At 49.0% G+C, this 20,989-nt stretch overlaps 1 protein-coding gene and 1 non-coding gene across 2 annotated transcripts in view; both read right to left on the bottom strand.

Moving 5' to 3' along the window:
- The window catches only part of CTDSPL (CTD small phosphatase like), a 124,230-nt gene continuing 103,662 nt past the window's right edge, over positions 422-20,989 (bottom strand). Inside the window, exons 4-8 of the mRNA XM_018066968.1 lie at positions 18,814-18,915; positions 15,377-15,433; positions 11,873-11,965; positions 7,775-7,960; positions 422-4,085 (exon numbers count right to left, since the gene is read on the bottom strand). Coding sequence (XP_017922457.1) covers positions 3,960-4,085; positions 7,775-7,960; positions 11,873-11,965; positions 15,377-15,433; positions 18,814-18,915 — 564 coding nt within the window. The 3' untranslated portion in view covers positions 422-3,959. The remainder of the gene's footprint in view (positions 4,086-7,774; positions 7,961-11,872; positions 11,966-15,376; positions 15,434-18,813; positions 18,916-20,989) is intronic.
- On the bottom strand, positions 13,721-13,810 carry MIR26A (microRNA 26a). Its single transcript, NR_129680.1, has one exon. It is a non-coding gene; the product is annotated as a microRNA 26a (primary transcript).

Genomic DNA, 20,989 nt, shown 5'->3' with positions numbered 1-20,989 from the left:
AAACTGTCTTGGGTATCCTTATTCTCTTCCTGGTCCTTTGCCGTGCTTCATCTGGTCACCAGAGCACCTCAGCCAGCGTACGCAAGGGCTGTGGGTTTAGGTACCACAATGCCTGTGGCTCTGAGGGAGCGGGGTGGGGGCTGTGCTTTCCTCAGGCTGAATCTGGAAGCCTGAGGGTAGGGCTGGAATCCTTGGGGGAGGATGGTGAGCCAGATTGCTTCTGTCTGGTCCTAACCCTGGGCAGAGTGGTTTTCTAGCTCCCTTGGAGTCAAGGTCCACAGCTCTTGAGATCCTGGCTGTCCTGCTCTCATCGGCCCCTGCTCTTCAGAGACCCAAGGTGCTGGTGTGAGGCTGTACAGCTGGGAGAGAACAGAGAACACGGTGAGGAGAGGCGCTAAGAAGCAGTCCACCCACAGGAGAGTGCGGTTTCACGTATTTATTTTTGGCAGGAAGGAAATCGTTGCAAACCTCTTCACTGACAACGCTCGCCCCTGGGAACTGCACATTCCACACGTAGTATTTCCCAGCGATGTTTATCACATTCAAATATCCACCAGAAATCCATGACTACCCAGACACCAGCATCTCCACCCCTGGGCAGGGGTGCTAGAAGCTCTCTGGAGAATGAACAGCAGCAGACACCATCACATTTACAGTAAAATAGGAACAGAGCAGCCAGTGGACTGTGCACAGGTAAAGGCAAGCACTTCAAACCATCCATTCTTCTCGAACCCTGGCGGGCCCACTGTCCATCACAGCACCTTTAAAAGCAGAGGCACAAACGTCACTAGTGTTTGACCATAGGGCTGTGTGGTTCTGGATTTCATGAGACAGCCATCTTGAATCCACAGGGTTGTGGAATGTTGCCAGGTTCTAGACTTACAGACTCCCTTTCCATGCCATGCACTCACATGCTGCAACCACGGCAAGGCAGGGCCATCATGGCATCCTCCTGTCTCCAAGGCCATCTCATCAAGACGGTGCCACGTCAGAGGAGCTTCCCCACCAGCCATCAGCTACAACGGGTGGTGTTTCTTTTTAGGATACAGATGCATTGTTTACAAACAGCTAATGGGTGAGACCATGGACCAACATGTGGGATTCCAGAGCAATGGAAGACAGAGCAGTAACAACCTCCACTGTGCCTGGGCGCCTCCACTCGAGGCCCAGCCAGAGTCCATGACCCACGGCATCCTGTTCCAGATATTAAAGTGAAAAATAATTGTCCGGGAGACTCTATTTTAACCTGGTACCAAAAGGACCATGGACACTCAGGAGGTCAGATTTTTCATTTGGCGAAAGAGTTGGGGGTGTTTTGGTAACATGGGAAGTATATGGCACAGAGATAGGTTTCCTTAGGTTTTAAAGCCCATAATCTCATAAAAGGTAAGAAGTAAAAACAATACCCGTATTTACCTTAAAAACATAAACCCCAAACATTCATCTCATTTCTTGGCCTTATGTTAGAATTCTATTGCTTCATTTACATGTAGATGATTAAAAATATATATATCAATATAGATATTTTGATTATATACATAAAGCAGAATCAAGGGTTAAAATAAGAACGGAATTTTGGAGTGGGGTTGAATAAGGTGCACAGAATCCAGAACTCTCCGGAGGGCCTGCGGCCCTCCCGAGACATTCTGTGTCTGTGGTGGAACCGGGCTCCCCCCCCCGCCAGCTCTGCACCGGCCCAGTGCAGTGGCACTCATGGCCTCGGGAACGACCAGGTGAAGGATCTGGCTCAAGCCTGCCAAGTGTCTTCACTCCATCAGAAGAGGGGCACGATTCCTAGGTTTGATGCCCCTGGAATATTCTAGAATTTCCTTGCTGCCCCCTGTTCCAAGTAAGACCTTGGGATGCCAACAAAGCAGGAAGCACAGGTGAGGGGCCCAAGGCTCTCATCAGGACTGACTTCTGTGTGGATGTCAACACGTGACAGACACTTGGCTGCAACATTCAAGACATTTAAGGCAGTGGGTTCATTTAATGACTAGTTTTCCAAATCAAGGTGCATGGCGTGTACAGACCCGCCATATAACTGTCATTTTCTGTGGTCACACTGAGCAAGGGGCTGTTTCTATTTTAACTGGCATGTGGATGACTGCATTTGGAACGCTCAGTGTGGGGAGACTTGGTTGCCCCTAAATACTTACTTCTCTCCTGAAAGCACGGCAGTCCGCAGACCAAAGTGCTGTTGGGAGGACGTGATTGGCAGCTGGCTTCACTATTTTGTGAATGAGAGCAGAAAAGAAATTTTACTTTGACACCCCCCCACCCACCCACCCCGACTGTTTTCTAATCTTCTTGGTGCCGGTGGCTCCCACCAGAACTCCGGCCTGACCCATAGAGGACTAAGGCAATGGTGCCAACATGAAAGGGTTCTTTTTAATTATCTTTAAGAGCAATACTTTATATAGACCGTCATTGTCAAACGAGGATCATGGCACTGCTTAAAAGATCTCACTGGAAAAGGCTGCAAAAGGAGCCCCAGCTCAGGGAGGGGGCCCTTTCTTTCCCTGGCTCTGGGTAATGGGTCCCATATCCAGATGCATCTCCCCCACCCTCAGCTCAGAAACAGGCTGTGCTTCAAAAGAGAAGCCCAAGAAATGGACTCGGGCCACATCAGCGTGGTGGCAGCTTGAGGCCACAGGTTCTCCTGAGAGAACAGTCAGCTTAGCACAAGCTCTGAGGCTGACTGCAGTTTGAAAAGGAACGCCACACCGATGAGGTGCGTCGGCCCTTTGGTCTTTGTTCCCTCCTGAACCTGTGAGGCTGGTGCCAGAGAAGGGACGCAGTCTGCAGTCCTCAGTGAGGTGGGACACCTAGGTTTCTGACCCTGTCCAAGTCTGCAGCTTAGCAGTGAGCAGATTCTGAGCGTAGGCACAGTGGCAAAGAACAGTGGAACAGCCGCTGGTCAATTCCATTTGGTGGCAGCGCGGTAGCAGCAAAGAAAATTCCCGAACAGCTCCATGGGTATCCAGCTTTCGAAAAGGACAGATTAAAAAAAACCAATAAACAGAATTCCTTTTTTAACTATCCAAGGGTTTTAGAGTTGTCTGTAACTGATCTACCCCCAACGACAACAATAACCAAACCAAAAAGGTACAGAAATATGGCAGTCGTGTGAAAGCCGAAGAGACACGATGCCACTGTTCAAGGGGAAGAATGTGACCTCAAGACAGATCTGTCACCATCAGAAATAATAATGAGAATGCAAAAGGATCTATCGTTGCCTAAAGCATTGAGCCACGCGATTGCGGATACATTCCAAACTGGGTCAGAAATGAAGAAACACACTGACACAGTCACAGAATCTCCTCGCAGGAGCCTGGCCGTGCGGCATGCCACAGGCGGTCAGAGCAGTGCACCTGTTGGGAGACAGGCTCCTGTGACTCACCCCCATCCCCTGCCACCCGCCACCCCCCCCCCACCTCCCAGGTTTTACAAAATTGTCATATTCATCTTCTTAGAGAATCTAAGACAATAAAAGACTAAAAGATGTCTGGAAATATGTCGCATAGAAAAATTAACTCTCAGCTTAAAATAACATTCAAAAAGGCACTTCATCCTGTAGGAAAAGATTCTGAGTTGGGTCAGCTCCTCTGAGCTGGGGTGGAAGGGGACAGGCTGTCTGCTTGGAGGGGAGGACAGCTGTAAAAGGAAGTCTGATAGATACCAAGCTTTTTTTTTTTCCCATTTTTTTCCTTTTTGGTATGTTCTAAGAAAAGCAAATCCAGTAAAATGCATGTCCCTTTATGAAATTCATTAAAAGAGTTCATTTTAAAATAGTTGTTTCTGTTCTTAAAAAATAAACCAGGTAGGTATGGCCACATTCGCCCCGTGGCCTGGAGCACGGCGTGTCCTCTCTCTCAGCTCCCGGGGGAGCAGAGGCCAGGCGGGTCCCGAGGCTGAGGTTCCAGGGTGCGCAGGCAGGAGGCGGGCGGAGGCCGGGGCTACCTACTGCAGAGTCTGTGCAGCATGCTGTACACGTCGTCCTCCTGGCTCAGGCCCTCGAAGAAGGGGATGAGGTCCAGCAGTTCCGTGTCCGTCATGTCGTCGAACCAGGACTGCACAGGCACCTGGAAGACAGTGCGTGCAGCAGGTAGCAGAGCTGTATCGGGCCTGGGGGCCGCTTCCAGCCTGACTGGGTCCCCACACTTTAGTGTTTTCTTTGATCACCAGCACCATCACCATCTTGCTTCTTCTCCCGTCCCAGCTAAAATCAACCTGAATCTATCTGGTTTGGGAGGTGGTTCAGGAAGGCAAAGTTAAGTGTATCCAGTCGGTATGCACTTTCCTGTTTTGTTTTCCTGCTGCACGAAAGGTAGCCAGAACGCAGAACATATAACTACCTTGTGTCTGTGCATGCTAAGTTGCTTCAGTCTTCCCGACTCTTTGCGACCCTACGGACTGTGTAGCCTGCCAGCTTCCTCGGTCCATCAGACACTCTTTCTATTGCATCAAACCACTCCTTGCACCTCAGAGCACTTGCAGTCAGAGGTCACCAATCAGCCACTGACATCTTTGTAGAGAGTATCCGAGGGCTTCTACTTAGTGTCACTGCACAGCATGGAGATGTGGATTATTGCCTCCCATGCTTCACAGAGTTCAGTTAATAGGGGAAGTAAAACATCTCAGGACATTCTGAGCCACAGAAAGAGACAGAGTCTCCTTCAGTTTTAGATAGAGAGGTGGGGAGGGCTGCTAGAGGGTGGTAGCAAGAGGTGCAAAGAGACATAAAAACAAATTTGGGGAAGTCAAAAATGTTTTTAAAACTAAGATTTTTGAACCTTTTACAAATCTAAAGACTGTTTAGAAATGTAACAGTTCACTGGTGGTGGTGGTTTAGTCACTAAGTTGCATCCAACTCTTTGCGACCCCATGGACTGTAGCCCTCCAGACTCCTCTGTCCACATGATTCTCCAGGCAAGAATACCGGAGCGGGTTGCCATTTCCTTTTCTAGGGGATCTTGCCCGACCTAGGGATCGAACCTGCATCTCCTGCATTGCTGGTGGATTCTTTACCGACGGAGTCACCGGGGAAGCCGACAATTCATTATGTAATAAAAAAAAATCAACAAGCTAAGGAGTGAGCAAAAAATGACCACTCCTAGGGGAAGGGGTGGGAATAGGGGAGAGGGCAGGAATGGACACAAGATTTCTCTGAATGTATCTTTGTTGACAGTTTTGTTTTTAATTTTTAAAAAAGTTTTGGCCGCACAGCGAGTCATGCGGAGTCTTCTTTCCCTGAGCAGGGATTAAATCCAAACCTTCCTATGGTGCAAGCGCTTGCGGAGTCCTAAGCACTAGACTGCCAAGGGGAGAACCTTCGGTGACAGTTTTGATGCTAAACCATGTAAACGTGTTACATGATTGAAATGCAATTAAATCAGTAAGGGAAAAAAGCAACCAAAAAAATGAACCTTCATGTATATAAGTTCAGTGACATAACCACAGAAAGGATTATTTCAGGTGATTTTGAAACATAGTTTTCTGTTCGTAGAATTGCTCAAAAAAAATTCCTAAATGCATTCAATTGTTTTATTGTTAGTAATAATATTAAAACAATGCAATTTGAAACTGTTAAACTATACTATAGGATGAATGAAATCTGTAATGATGTTAATAAGGAATCATGAGTTTCAGTGTAAAAGGAGACATAAATACAAAAACAAAAGGAAATTAAATAAAAACTGTTACAACTGAATTGGAAAAACCAATGTGAATTTATGATTGTCTTCATTCTATAAATAAAAATAAATGCATGTTCGCTCTGTCCAGTAGAAAGGACTGGAAGCAAAGGACATCCTAGTAACAATGAGAACCCACCCAAACTGTGGTCTCTAAATACTATTTTCACTCACAGGAACCAGGTTGCTTAGAAAAATGGCTGATTATAGGGCTGGAGCAAGAAATGGACAAGATGAGCTTGGAATATCTTGTTGGACCAGAAAGCAGGAAGTGATCAAAGACTATTGTTATCTGAAGGAGCATCCACTGGCTATAGGTGAACATTTGAGCATAAAAAGGATAATAGATTAAATTATAACATTAAAAAATCCATAGCTTCATAATGGTACCTAAAAAAATTGGTTACTTCTAGAGGTTGCTAGAGCACCATCTCATAACTCTCAAAACAGAAAAAAATAAAGAAAAAGAACCAAGACTTTACTCTGATTTCCCTGTTTAAACTGAATTTTAGGGTAATCAAGTAATCAATAAGTTCAATTAAAAAAAAAAAAGAATTCCAGCCAACAGATGCAGAAAGATGCCAACAGATGCAAAAGAAAGATGCCATTTTTTAATTTCTAATAAAATAGTGGATGTAGGCAAAGATTATCAACAACTGCTCACATTTTTAGGTGAAAAGTCAATTGAAAATTTGAAAATGGATGGATCAGGCTGATAACACCTGAATCCAAAGGGCAATTTAAAATCTTTAGAAGTGGGACAATCTGATGTTATATACCTTCTGATGTGACGTCACAGTAAGAACTCAATACCAAAGCAATGTATGTACCTACCTTGTTTGGATTCTGACTCAAACAATCCAAATAAAAGAAAATATTTCTAGATGATAGGGAAAAGATGAATACAGACTGGACGTTAGTGATAATATCAAGAAACTGCTAGTATTATCAGACGTGATAATGGGATTAGGATTTATTTTTTTGGTGGTGGTAGAAGGGGCTGTGCTGCATGGCCTGTGGGATCTTAGTTCCCTGACCAGGGATTGAACTCGTGACCCCTACAATGGACGCACAGAGTCCTAACCACTGGACCGCCAGGGAAGTGCCTGGAATTGAGATGATAAAAAGAATCCTTATCTGTTAGACACATTACAAAATGCATTATACTGAATCTAACTCATCAAAAGGAGCATACTTTAATATATTTTGAATGTTTGTTCAGTTAATGATTATACACTAAGGGAACCTAGCTTGAACTCGGTTTTTGGTTGTAAGAGGAGCAACGTGGTTATGGTCTCAAGGAAAAGATCCTGTATGGGCTTTCGTTGAGACTGGGAAGCCTGGTCTTGGGAGAAGCATCCTCTCCAGAGCCTGAGCTGAGGTCCAGTGTGGCAGCCACTGTGGAAGGGTGAGCAGTCTCCAGTAGGGCTGCCCTTGCCTCCTGGAAATGAAGGGCCAGCGGCAGGAGGGCGCCTCTCCTGCTCTGAGATGTGCTGCACCCAGGGACTTGGCACTGGGAGCTGCCACGCTCTGGGGAGTTTTATGCAGGAAATGTTCCCATTGTCTACTTTTTAAACATCATTAGGAGGTGGTAAAGCCTGGTAGTCTCATTTGAAGACCTCACTAAAGTGTTTTATTCATTCTTCATACTTCTGTTGAAGAGGTCACCCAGACCTTCTGAATTTACAGGGGTCACGAAGTCCTGGGCAATAGCCAGGAGGCTGATGACAGACAAAAACCTTCTCAGTCATGATCCCAAAGATGCTGAGAAGATAACAGGCTCACTGAACATGTACCCAACACAAGCACTGCCACACCTGATACTCCAACAATCCCACGAATCAGCATGCCTAGAATGCCCATTTGACAGAGAGGGCAACTTTGGCAGAGAGGCTCAGTGAGCATAAATAACGGTCAATGTCACGTAACTGCTCAATGCAAAGCTGGGATTTCACTAAGGAAAAGGCCATGAAACCCCCACACAGGTTCTTGAAGGTACGGAAGTGGCAAGAGAGCCGCTCTACCTGGCAAGAGAGCTTAGCTGGAGCCCTGAGTCCCTTTGGTCTGGGGCTACTTACTGCATTCTCAGGATGGAAGATGTAGGAGGCAGGAGAATTGTCCACGATGATCACTTTGCTCAGCTCCCGCCCAAGGCGACTCAGGTCTTTCACATAGTTCCCACGATGGAAAACACACGATTCCCGGAAGAGCCGGGCCCGGAACACACCCCAGCGGTCCAGCAGGTCGGCCACAGGGTCTGCGTACTGGGAAGCAGGCGCCACAGTGAATGGTGGGGGCCTGGAAGAGCTCAGGAGCCCTGACCTCCTGTAGCAAGAGCCATACTACTCACCTAAAAAGGGACTTATATAACTGCAGGTGTTTCAAGACCCTGGGTAATTCCCTGACACCCTGGATTCTTCCATTTCTCTCACTTCTCATATCGAATCCATCAGAAATTCCTGTCAGTTCCCTCTCCAAAAATATCTCGAAACCGCCCGCATCTCTCTGTTTATACTGTCACTCCCTTGTCCGGGCCTCTGTCATCTCTGGCCTGCAGAGGAGCCTCCCGCTTCCCGTGGGGCCTCCTTTCCACTCACTCACTCACCTTGCAGCTGTCAGAACGGCTGCTGGAAAACACCCGTCAGACCCTGCACTGGCTTCCTGCCACACTTGGAACGAAGCCCCAGGTCCCTGCCAGATCCCACAGGGCTGCCTCTCAGCTCCACCACAAGTCACTTGAGCCACGCTGGCTTTGCACATGGTTGAGACCTGTGCATCAGTGTCCCCTCTGCTGGAATACTCTCTTCCCCACTCTCTGCACACACTTCTCCTCCTCTGCACACACTTTCTCCGAAAACTGAGGAGATAGTTTTCAGCGCTCGGCTTTCCTCACAACCTTCCCAGCCCTCCTGCACCTTCCTCTGCAGATACTCTCTGGCCTCACAGCTGCCATCGCCTCCACAGAGCTCACCACTACCTGGGATCACCTGACGGTTCCGTCATCTGTCAGGGGTCCTGGCCTTGTCTGCCGTGTTCCCCACGACATCACCAGCACCTTGCATGTGCTAAGTCGCTTCAGTCTGGTCTCTCTGCGACCTTACGGACTGCAGCCTGCCAGGCTACCCTGTCCATGGGATTCTCCAGGCAAGAATACTGGAGTGGGTAGGCATTCTCTTCTCCAGGGGATCTTCCCAACCTAGTTTATGTCTTGGCAGATGGGCTCTTCAGCACTAGCGCCGCCTCTTGGTAGGGCTCGGTAAATACTAGTTGCATCAGCAAAGGGAAGTGCGGACTTCGGATTTGGCTGTTGTGCACGGGGCCACACTGCCCCCTAGAGGAGCTCTGAGCAGCACGGCCAGCCCAGCCCCTGACTGCCGTAGAATGTGCCCAGACAGCACAGCCACTGACTTGGAGCCCAGGACTTTTAAGGGAGGGAATTAGAGCCCCAATCACAGCTGGGGTTCATCCTGCTTGGCCATCTCCCATGGCCTGGGGAATTTTCCCCAAAGAACACTGAAAGGGATGAAGAAATAAAGGGGTTGTGTCTGAGGGAAAATCTTCATCCAGACTGAGTAGCTCGGGCTGGAGGCAAAAGAGTGGCAGCTCCAGGCCACATGAGGCCAGGCCTCAGCACCAAGACCCAAGTGAGGGGCACAGTCAGAGTCCTTAGGGGCCCAGAGGCTCTGCTGGGGAAGTGGGAAGCACCCGAGGCTGGTGGTGGTGGGAAGGCCAGTGGTGGAACGCACAGCACCCCGAGTGCAGAGCAAAGGCCGTCATGGCTGCCGGATGCAGGGCTACAAGCAGCATCCTGGCTCCATGGGTGAGTCCTCTCTCCAGAGACATCCTGATGGAGAGAGTGCAGGAGGAGGCTGGGCTTCCTGTTGACCAAGGGAGGTGAGCTCAGGGCTCCAGGTGAGGGTAGAGAAGTGCCATGTGGGTCATTTTTAAGCGGCTGACTCTAGCTAATTTCTTCATTATCACTAACAACGGTGGTGGCATACATCTTTCAAGGGAGTGTCCTCGTCTGGGAGTCCCAACCGTGGGGATGTAAGCTTCAAGTGGGCAGGGACCATCTCGTGTTCTCTGCAGTATGCCTCATGCCTAGGACAGTGCCTGACACACAGCAGGTATAAAGGACATACTTGCTGGGTGAGTGAATGAAGGAAGGACGTGAGACGGGGCAGTAGACACTGTGAGGTTCTGTCAGCAGAGGTTGTTCAGGCCCCAGGGAGGCAGGCCAGGAGGTCCTGCACACCAACGGTGCTGGCTGGGGGCTGAGCTCGGCCAAGCCCTGGGGAATGGCTCCCTGTCAGCAGAGCTGGGCACTAGGGAGGAGAGAAGCTGGAAGGCTTCACGTTCTTTTCTTTTTTTCTGCCGCATGAGCTGCACGGCATGTGGAACTTCCCTGCCATGCTGCATGGCATGTGGAACTTCCCTGACCAGGGATGGAACCTGTGCCCCCTGCAGTGGAAGTGTGGAGTCCAATCCACTGGACCACACTGAAGTCCCTGGAAGGAAGCACGTGGGGGCTGATTCAGCAAAGGCAGCCTAGGGTAGCAGCGAGAGAAGGGCTGGAGAGACAGATGGAGGGGCAGGTGGGAGCCGTCCAGGAAGAGAGACCGAACAAGGATGTTTAAGCAAGTGCTGGGGATGATGCCAAGAAAGAGTGCTTTCAATTTTGCCAAAGGAAAAAAACAGCTCTCAATCCCCCAGCACAGTGCAACCTTCCTGTTGGTTATTTCTTTGGTTATCACTTCAGGCGCCTCAGCAGCCGAGAGCACTGTCAGAAGAGCCATCGGGACTACAGCACAGTCGTGGGTACCGCTCATCTGAAAGGGTACCCACTGGGGAAGATGATGTTCTTCCTGAGGCCGCATTCTATTTTCAGCATAAAGAAGACAGCCTGGGGCTCCTGATTCCCTCCCCCATTGGCTCAAGCTTTATGGCCCGGTGATGAGCCTGACGGAATGGCAGAGAGATGGCCCAAACCAGAAATGCCCAGTCCAGCAAAGCAGCACAGCACATCTGGGAACTCAGGGTCAGAGTCCCCAACATTCAGAGAAGGGAGCCTGCATAGAGATGGAACACGGGGGAGGAAGCTGCCTGTGCATCCTTGGAGGTCTGCAGACAGGCAGACGTCTAACCTGGACTCTGCAGAGCTCCTCTTGGGGCTACTGAGGGTCCCTGAGGTGCCCGTGGAGACACTCTTGGTGCCACCAACAAATGGATGGCATTGGCCCTGTCAGGGCCAGGGCTGGAGACACAGACATGCCAAAGAGCTCTTTCGAGGAGCGAGGCAGGCCTTCCACACAGTGCAGGCACCTCATTTCACCTGCGAAAGGACAGACTCACCCACATGGTGGGAGGCAGTGCTGTCAACCGGCTAGGTCCCTCAAACAGTGGGTAAGGGCAAAGAAACCACTTTCTTTGGTCAGGGCCACTGTAGATGCTGGGTCAGAGATTCAAATCAAACCACAGGGCCAAAACATGTGTGGCTTATTTTATCATCATGAATAATCATAATAAAAGAATGAACACCAGGAGCAGTGACCATGTGACAGTGCCCAGCACAGCACATGGGAGACCCAGCAGGGGCTCCACAGGCCCTTGCTGAACAGGAGTCGGGGCCTGTGCTGAGCTCCTTCTGGGCGTTATTTCATTTGATCCACCCCACGAAGTAGATGGGATTATCCCTATCTCACAGAAGAAACGGAGGCGAGAGAAGTGAAGTGACTGGCTTGAGGTCCTGGGGCTCTTTAGGGCAGTCAGAACGCTCATTCAGCCTTCGCGGGTGGATGAAACTTTGATGCTTATCCTTCCCTGAAACCCAGGTGAGCTGCTAACCCAAGTGCACAGAGGCCTCAGCCAGTCACCAGATGAGATGCAGATGCCTGTCTCGGCCACACGGGACACGCCTGTGGTTTCCTGGTCTGTGGACAAGCAGCTTCACTGGCGGCATGCAGCAGCTTTATGGAGCGTTTGTTCCCAACGCTCCTGTCACTATGGTAACCCAAAAGCCTCTCAGGCTGGTGCTGTGCACAGGGCCTGCATCTACCCCATCTGGGGTGGGAACCTGTCACCATGGAAACTGCTTCCCCCACCTTAACAAAGGGCCGCTTGAAGACAGGAGGCAGGGCTGGAGGGGCTGGGCTCTGAGGGCTGGGGGCACGACCCACCTTGGCCAGGCTGGCAGTAAAGAGCACACATTCGAACAGCTGTCCCATTCTCTGGAGGAACTCGTCCACGTGTGGCCGCTTCAGCACATACACCTGCAACGGCAGGGACAGCACGCAGGTCAGTCACAGCTGCCACCGAGGAAGGCCTGGGGCCCCGAGAGCCCTGGGGAGGAAGAGTTCCTAAGCCGGTTCCTGCCTCCTGCCCCCAGGAGGACTGAACAAGGGGCTGTGTAATCTGACATGGCGCTTAGGACCAGACACCCCTCACGGTGTGCTCCAGGTCTGAGTTTGGAGCAGACTCCTCGCCCAGGGGAAAAGGGAAGCTGACCTGGTGTGGAGGGTTCTGGGGATTTTCAGAACCAGCAAGTGGACAGGTTGGGCCACGTTCGGGTGACCCAGAGCCTTCATTTCATGTGTGTTTCATGGGACATGCTCTGGGTCAGGCCGTTTCTGGACAGAGGCCGTGGTCTGGGGTGGTCCTTCTGGTGGAGGTCAGGGCATGGCCCACTGCCTGGCAGGTCTGGGATTGCTCTGGTGGTTGTCTACTTGATTGGAACCCTTCCCCTGCTCAGAAGGCCTGGGGTGGAGGCGCAGGAGCAGTAAAGCTGCATGAAGGCCTTCCTTGTCGGTGTGGGAAACGGTCTACTTGACACACAACATTAACTCTGCTTCGGTCTGCTCCAGAAACAGATGCTTCAGGGGATGTGAGGCCAGCCTACTCTCGAACCCAGAAACCAGGCATCAGAAGCGGCCAAGCACGGGGGGCAAAGAACCGCCTTTCCTAGAGTGGCTGGGCTCTGCCCCTAACTGGAAGCCTGAACAGATCTGAGGGAACATGGGCGCGGGGAAAGAAGGCAGAGCTGGCAAGAGGAGGCAGAGAAGGTGGGAGGAGGGAAGAACTAATTAAAACTTGAATAAATTTCACTTGAAATTAGCTATTTCCCTAAAATAATTCAAACTTGTTAAAATTCAGTTCGACTCATATTCATTCAGTTCCAGCTCTGGCCTCAGCCTGAAGTGGTTACAAAGGTGAGGGAAACACAGACCTTGCTCTTGAAGAGCTCACAGTCTAGAGCAGACATTCAGCAAAACAGATCAAAATAAACATGCATAATGAAAGCTGCAGCGTAAGGATAAATTAACGATGATAAACTGCCCTCTTAAGGGGAGGGACTCACAAAAGGGAACATTTGGCCTGGACCTTGAAGGGTGAATAGGAGGAGTTCACCAGGCTGATAAGGACGAGAAATTAGTCTGAGCATGAGACCCTGCCTGGAAACACCTGGGGTATTGGAGAATGGCCAGAGCTCTGCTGACCAGCCCTTCAGAGGCAGAGATGAAGGCGGGGGAGATGGGGATAGGAAAGGCTGGAGTCAGTGTGAAAGGCAGGTCGAGGTGAGTATGCATGGGTTGTGAACGGCAGATGGAGCAGGCTGGATGCCCTACAGGAGGAGGGGCAGAGGGGAACGGGGCTCTGCTCCATACAGAGGAAGAGCTGCTGACAGAGGGGTTCACACAGGTGAAGGTCTTGGTGGGAAACCTGTGGCCGAGTGAAAGGGCGTGTGGAGGGAGGGCCAGAGGAGCAGGATGGCCAGGATGGGTGCCCCTAGGGCTCTGCGGAGTGGAGAGGCCTCGGGATGGGGTGTGGCTGCAGTAGCTCCAGGCCTACACTCTGCTCAGGAGGCTGCTAGGTGCTGGGAATGGGTGCGGCCTGTGGTCCTCAGTCTCCTTTGGGATGCTGCTTGGAAAGCAAGCGTTGCTACATGCGAAGGGCAGGAGACTGGTCTGGGGACTATGGTGTTGGTGCCTCTGACAGAGAGGAGGGTCCTGGGCCCAGAGGCTGGCGTCCAGGCCCGCGTCCGCGTGCAAGTAACCGAGAATAGGCCCCTTGGGACCTGCACAGCCTATCCTGGATTACTTGAACGAGGCCACGGCCTTCGCCAGGGCCTTGGTCCTCCTCTGGGCGCCTGTGGCTTCATTCCCTCAGGAGAAAGAGTTTCTGATCCCAGCTCTGGAGTGTGTACCACCAGGTGAATCATAGCACAGTCTGGAGGGTTGGGGGAGCTGGGCAGCTCCTTTGAGAACAGGCTGGCTACAGCAAGTCAGGTCCTGAGGACCATGCTCACAGTCATGAGGAACGAAGGGATTAATTTCTCTCCTAATTTCTGTCATGCCAGTGGGCAGCTTCTCCTTCATCCCATTATCTTGTCACACGAGCCAAGATATTAAACGCAAAAGCCTTAACTGCTTCTCAGATGCGGAGTTAATTCTGTGGATGCTTCGGCAAGTGTTAAATGCCCAAGTGCCTGCCATTCTGGCTCCCTGATGGCTTTCCAAAGCATGAAGCGTGGAAACACCAGGGGTGGGCTGCTGGCAGGACCTCCTGGCGGTGGGGGAGGGGGCACTAAAGTACCCGGCAAAGAGCCCCGTGTCAGGAACAGGAGACTGGAGCTCTCATGTCAACTCGTCCTATTGTATGACCTTGAACCAAGCCTCTCCCTGGCTGAGCCTCACTTCCCCCATGTGGACAGTGAGGCAGCTGGACCTGTTGACTCCCAAGGCCCCACCAGCTCTGACACCCTGCATTCAAGGGCCAAAGAGACTACCGGCATCTCCAAGGAAAGACACCCCGTTACGGCTCAAGCACCAAGGGGGGTTTTCCTCCAGGGATACAAACATGCCAGGCCATCCCGGGATATAAACACACCAGGCCATCCCGGGATATGAACACGTCAGGCCATCCCAGGATATGAACACACGAGGCCACAGGCTCTCCTTTTACAGCCTGGGGCTGACGAGGAAGACGCTGGGGCATTCCTGTGGAAAACTTGCAACGTCTTCCCATAGTGTTTCCAATATTTCATAAGTGAATCTACTCCTAGAGGAGCTTCATGCAATAAAAAGGAATATAAGGGGAAAAAATATCAGAACAAAAGATGCATGGCAACTGACTAGGGCATCTTTATTCAAAGCTTCCTGCTGATCCAAAAATGTACACCCTTCCTCCTTTCCCTTTTGGGTTGGGCTTTCCTAAATATTCACAGAACACGATGCGGGAGTGACAAGGTCAGTCTGGAGTGGCTGGCAAGCTTTGACAATCTTTGCTGAGAATCTACCGCAAGTCAGTGACTTGTGACATTTCCCTGTTGCCTGCTAGGAGAGTAGCTGAAGCAATTACATAGGGAAGTTAATTAGACCATCAAGCTAGGCCAGTGGGGGATATGGAAACTTCTAAAAGTCTGCATCAAATCAAAGAACTATTCGAACTTGCAACCACATCTAATATTTACAAATAGATTATAGCTTCCCTTATAAATGAAGCACAAAATTCATCTGAGTGAAAAAAAAAAGCAGAAAATCACTGAATTTTTAATAAAGTCTGCCTCCTCCTGATTCAGGAACAAATGATTACTGAAAGGGGAATTTAGAAATACAGTTCATAGAAAATGTAATTACTAAAAAAAAAATGCTTACTGAAACTCAGATTTAGCTTTGATTTCTTACCTGATGTATAGTTCCATCAATTTCAACAGGAACAATAAAATCAGCATTACTAATAGGCTGGAGAAAGAAGAAACTATAATTAATATGTCTGACAGAACAAAATAAAACTGGAAACTTTAGCACCAAAAGAGCTTGCCTGGACTAGAAGGGGACATTGGAGCATGCTTTGGTTCCTCAAAATAAACATAAGCAGGAAAGCATGTTATTTTCTGTTCTGAATATTGTTACATTTTCAGCATCTGCACCTGGCTTGGAAACAGGGCTCCTCCAACTCTTGGCGCTTGCCTAGAGCGGCAGGAACCACTGCTGGCCACCAGGGGGAGGCGGCGAGGGCCTGACAGCCCTAGAGGACAGTGCTTGTTGAGTTGCTATGTTGTGTCAGGCTCCTTGCGGTTATATGGACTGCAGCCCGCCAGGCTCCTCTGTCCATGGGATTCCCCAGGCAAGAATACTGGAGTGGGTGCCATTTCCTTCTTTAGGGGATGTTCTCGACTCAGGGATAGAACCTGCATCTCCTGCACTGCAGGCGGATCCTTTACCACTGAGCCATCTGGTAAGTTGCACAAATACAGACATGTTCAACACATGGGCCCAAAGTGGGGACACTGGATATATGGGGTGAGGTCAGAGGCCACAGACCACGACCTTGGGCAGGCTCTTTCCCCTCTGGACCTTGGTTTCTCCAGTCTTCCACAGTTAGAGCAATGGGTCTGATGAGTGCCCATGGCTGCATCCAGCCCTGTGCGTCAGTGATTTCCAGCCTTGCCTGGCACCGTCTCCTGCCCTGGAGGGGGGTGGGGTGGAGTGCATGGGAGAGCCACCACACCTTAGACAGTTCTGCACTGTGTGGTACAATACCGAGCACACTCACAAACAGATATATAAACATCTGCATATTTAAAGTAACCCCGCAATTAGTGACACTTAAAACTCAAATGTGATTCTTCAACAGTCGCTATATTCTCAACGACGGACTCGCATACAGTTCTAAATGAATTCCACAAATCAAGTGGAAACGAACAGGCCCAAGAGAATCATGAGATCACAAACACTTGGGATAAGGAAGAGAGGAGCAGAAGGAGGGAGACTGGGTGTGATGGTCCCTGGGCAGGGGCATGGGGTACAGAGCCTCTGGTAAGAATCTGAACTGAAGTCTGCCTTCAAGTCCATTACTGTACACACACACTGTTCTTTGAGATATACACTGAAAACTGTGGAGAATACTGGGTCACAGAACCAGTACTAAGCATTCAGTAGAGCACTTGAGCCTTAAGCTTACAGTTTCTTCACTGCTTTGGTTGGAAGGTCAAGGCTGAGCTTGGTACTTTATCACTTCACAACTAAAATATAGAATGAGGTGAGAAAACAAAAGGCTGAAGGAAAAAGTTCTCGTAAGGCATTAGATTGTGACATTCTATTCCACAAAATACATACAACAAGGGGGCCAAAGCCAGGGCTGTGAACATGTGTCTCTGGGTCTGCGTGCTCTGTAGTTTCAAGGAGAGAAGTTCTTAGCTTTTGGATTCTCAAAGGGCTTTGAGATGCCCAGAACCCTAAAAATCATACAATATTCTGCTTGAAAATGCAGGCAGCTCAGGGAGGGAAGAAATGAAGACATGTTATTCATATCACCTGTGTTATCAATCGCCCTCTGAGCAGGCCCTGGAGACACCAGGGGCTCCCAAGGCTCCCTCCCTGGAGCCACGAGCCCTCAGTAATCTTGTGCAATCTGGCTGGTGATGCCCACGCTCCCAGAGCTGCTTGCAAGGAAGCTGGCTATGCTGTGATGACAACTGACCTTTGCCCTAAAGGCCTTTGCTCCTCAGGGATGTGAAAAAGTCCTGAGCATCCTGCCCACAGGGGAGGAAAGGCTTCCAACGCAGTTCACAGTTGAGTTGGGATATGAGGTCACTGAATCCCTGGGATCAATCCTGGGAAGGCCCATGTGGGGCTGTGGAATGAGTGGTACCCATATGCTCCAGTGGTCAGCCAGGCCATTTCTCCCTGCCAGGAGGGTGTGTGGCCCCTCCTCCACACTCCCAAGGACTCCAGGACAACTGCCTGGCCCTGACCTGTCAAGGAGGATTCTGTTTAGTGAGAAGCAGGCCCAAAGAGGGATGTTTCTGGCAGAAAGGTCTGCAGGAAAATTTGATAGCTCTCTCCCACTTCCCATACAGCCATCAAGGAGTGACTGGCTGGTGTCAGAAACACCCTTCATCTCAGGTGGTGCTTTCATATCTTCCAGCAAAGTAAGCAGGGTCATGGGCTGGTGGTAAACAGAGGAAAATGGTCTAACTGGCCAGCAACAGTAGGGAAACACCCCAAGGAAAACAGGACCAGGACCCTATACGCCTTCTGCTTCTCCCCCAACACACCAATCCCCTATTTCCAAACTTTTTCATCATTTACTTGTTTCAAACAACTTCAAAAATTGGAAAAATGATTAATTAACTCATTTCTTAGGAGTACAGCCATTGCAGTTCCCCCTGGAGGCCCAGGCTTCCCAGGTGGCACAGTAGTAAAGAATCTGCCTGCAATGCAGGAGGCCTAAGAGACACTGATTTGATCCCTGGGTCGGGAAGATCCCCTGGAGGAGGAAATGGTAACCCAGTCCAGTACTCTTGCCTGGAGAATTCCACGGACAGAAGAGTCTGGTGGGCTACAGTTCCTGTGGCTGCAGAGACAGGACTGAGCACACACACATACATGGAGGCCCTTGGGTAGTTTGTAATTTTGGCTGCTCTTCTGGTGGGGAGATGGAGAGGGAGGCGTGAGGGAGGAGATGGAAGTCAGACTGTGATGCTCACGCAGAGAGTACTGCAGCCCCTGGCCTTCAGGAGGGAGGGCATGCAGGGGGATACACACTTAGCCATGAAGCTCAGGAAAAACTCCAGCAAGCTCTTGTCATGAAAGCCGTTAAGATGAATGACTGAGTCTGTTCAGATGCCGTAGCTCTGAAATTCTTCTTCAGAGTTGGGCATCTTCCAAAACTTGGTCTGGGAAAATTTCCAGGACAGTCAGTTGCTTGCTAGTTTTCAACTGTGCCTCCCCTTGTCCTTCCCCATATAACCTGCAGCTTGTGCAGTGCTCAGTTACCTAGACAAACACACAGCAGTGTCCTGGGGCACTGACTGCCTTGTGCCACCTGGAAAATATTTCTGCAGGGGGCAGAGTGCTGGAAAACTTAAACTGTATAAGAATGAGGTCTCAGGGATATTGGCAGCCCAGTGGATTTTTTTCTCCCAAACTAATTATGTTAATATTCAACTACTTGAGTTAATGTTTACCTGAGTTAATAACCAACAGTTACTGGGATTTTATCAACAGTGAAGTCATATGCCAACAAACCACAAGCTTTCATGTTTTTAGTTTTCCATTTTCCAATACAATTGTGGCCAAATCACAAAGATGTTCGATCGTTTTTTATGTTGATTTACCTTAAATGAACTGTGCACCAATGTTTCATCTAAATCGATGACCACACATTTCTTTCCATAGTCAAGCACCGTTACCTCTGGAAGGAGGTATTTAGCTGGTGGCTAAAGCAGGGGGGGAAAAAAAACATTATTACCTTTATATAAAAGATTAACCAATTCCCTTATTATTGTGTTACACTATGTCAATGAGGTTAGAAATGAAACCAAACATTTAAATGCCTGGTTAGGTGCATCATGGAATTTTATTAAAAACAATAGGAAGAAGTAGCTTACCAAAGTTTTACCGAACAAATACTGTGCCACTGTATGAAAAGCTGTGATGAGGGCCTGGGCTTTGGAACCAGACAAAGTTTGGCTGGAATATCAGCTCTGTTTCATGAGCTCTGTTTCTTGGCTCTGAGTTGGGAGAATAATACTTACCATAAAAGGTCGTTATCAGCTATAATTGAAGTAAAACATCCAGCATTCTGCCTGGCACATGTGTGGTAGCTATTGCTATTATTAAAATGGACAATATGAAAATGAATGTTCAATTATAACAGCTATTCTAACCATGCAACCCATGTTCTGGGGTCCTATTTCATTTTAAACTCAGTATGGTATGTAAGTATATTTTAGAGCTATACTGGACCATAGTATTTTTTTAAGTGACTGAAATTCTGAAAAACCTTTAAGAGGAACTATAGAACCACCAGCAAAATGCAATCCAAAGTGAAAAGTGAAAGTCGCTCAGTTGTGTCCAACTCTTTGCGAGCCTACCCATGGACTATACAATCCATAGAACTCTTCAGGCCAGAATACTGGAGTGGGTAGCCATTCCCTTCTCCAGTAGATCTTCCCAACCCAGGGATCGAACCCAGGTCTCCTGCACTGCAGGCGGATTCTTTACCAGCTGAGCTACCAGGGGAGCCCAGCAATCCAGAGTGACCTCCAATAACAGGAAACAGAAATCAGACTGGCCCACATACAGTGCCCTCTGCTGTGCATGCCCCACTCGGTACAATACTGGGTGAAAGCGACGCTCTTATCCCTTTAGAGTCTCTGTCCCTGGCAGTCACACTTGAATTCGCATGCTGTGTGTTAACCAGAAAACCCATTTATGTACCTTTGTAGTAGCTGACAATCTTATGATAAAGAGGTCATAAAGAGTTAAGAAAATACTGGATATCCTCAGCCAATCTCAATTTTTGACTTAGAGTATTTATTTCTTGGGCCTTGCTTCATTTTAGAAATGATTTTAAGCACTTCAGTTTACTCTGTGGCATATTCACTACCCAATATTAACTAGCTAATTTTCTGTCCTGGAGGAAGGTCAATCTCTGTTCTGGAGTTAATGCAAAACAAATCAACACGAAAATCTCTATCTGCCCCGAACCACTGAAGAATGGACAAATCAGCTTATCAAATAAAACAAGAAGAAAAAAAGAAATCTAGAAGTATTTCCTTCCAAATGGCTCTTTCTTTCTTTCTCTCTTTTTGGTTTAAGTTGAACATTAGCCACGGAATTTAATTTTGGACTTAAGCTAGTTCAATAGTGAATGTAACACAGGCGGTCAACAGGTTAGGTAAATTTGCAAATGCAATGATTATCTTGGCTGGAGGGCTGGTGGGGTTGAGCAGGATGAGCCCTGGGTGGAGACAGGAGCGTTTCTAATGCCAGGGGCTCTCTCGAGCGAGTGTGTGTGTTTCATTCTCTCCAACATCACCCAGGAGAAAAGGCCCTTATGGCCTCCCAACTCCCTTGGCTCTAACGAATGTTCACAGGCAGAATCCCGGACGGTGTGACTCTGGGAAGGACATGTCTTAGACCCTGGGTGTGGGATCCAGGGTCATGGAAAGGACTTTGCCCTTCATTTCAAATCAGTAAGCGAGTTTTATATTTTAAAAAATGAAAATAAACCATGGGAATTTCTTGGAATTCCAGTGGTTAAGACTCAGTGCTTTCATTGCTGGGGCCTGGGTTCAATCCCCGGTCAGGTAACTAAGAGCCTGTATGTTGTGTGGCATGGCCAAAAGCAAAGAATCAAACAAACAAAAACCCTGCAAAACCTGCAAGAGGTTCTGTATCAAAAAGAGATTTAAAAAGGCATAGTGTAAGGAGCCCAATAAATGAACACAACATACAGAACTGGGGTTATTCTGTTGTGTGGACCATAGCAGAAAACATACTTGCAAC

Source organism: Capra hircus, chromosome 22, assembly GCF_001704415.2.
Source record: "Capra hircus breed San Clemente chromosome 22, ASM170441v1, whole genome shotgun sequence".
Taxonomy (NCBI): domain Eukaryota; kingdom Metazoa; phylum Chordata; class Mammalia; order Artiodactyla; family Bovidae; genus Capra; species Capra hircus.
The sequence above is the reverse complement of the archived record's forward strand: the minus strand, read 5'-3'. Positions and strand labels throughout refer to the sequence as shown.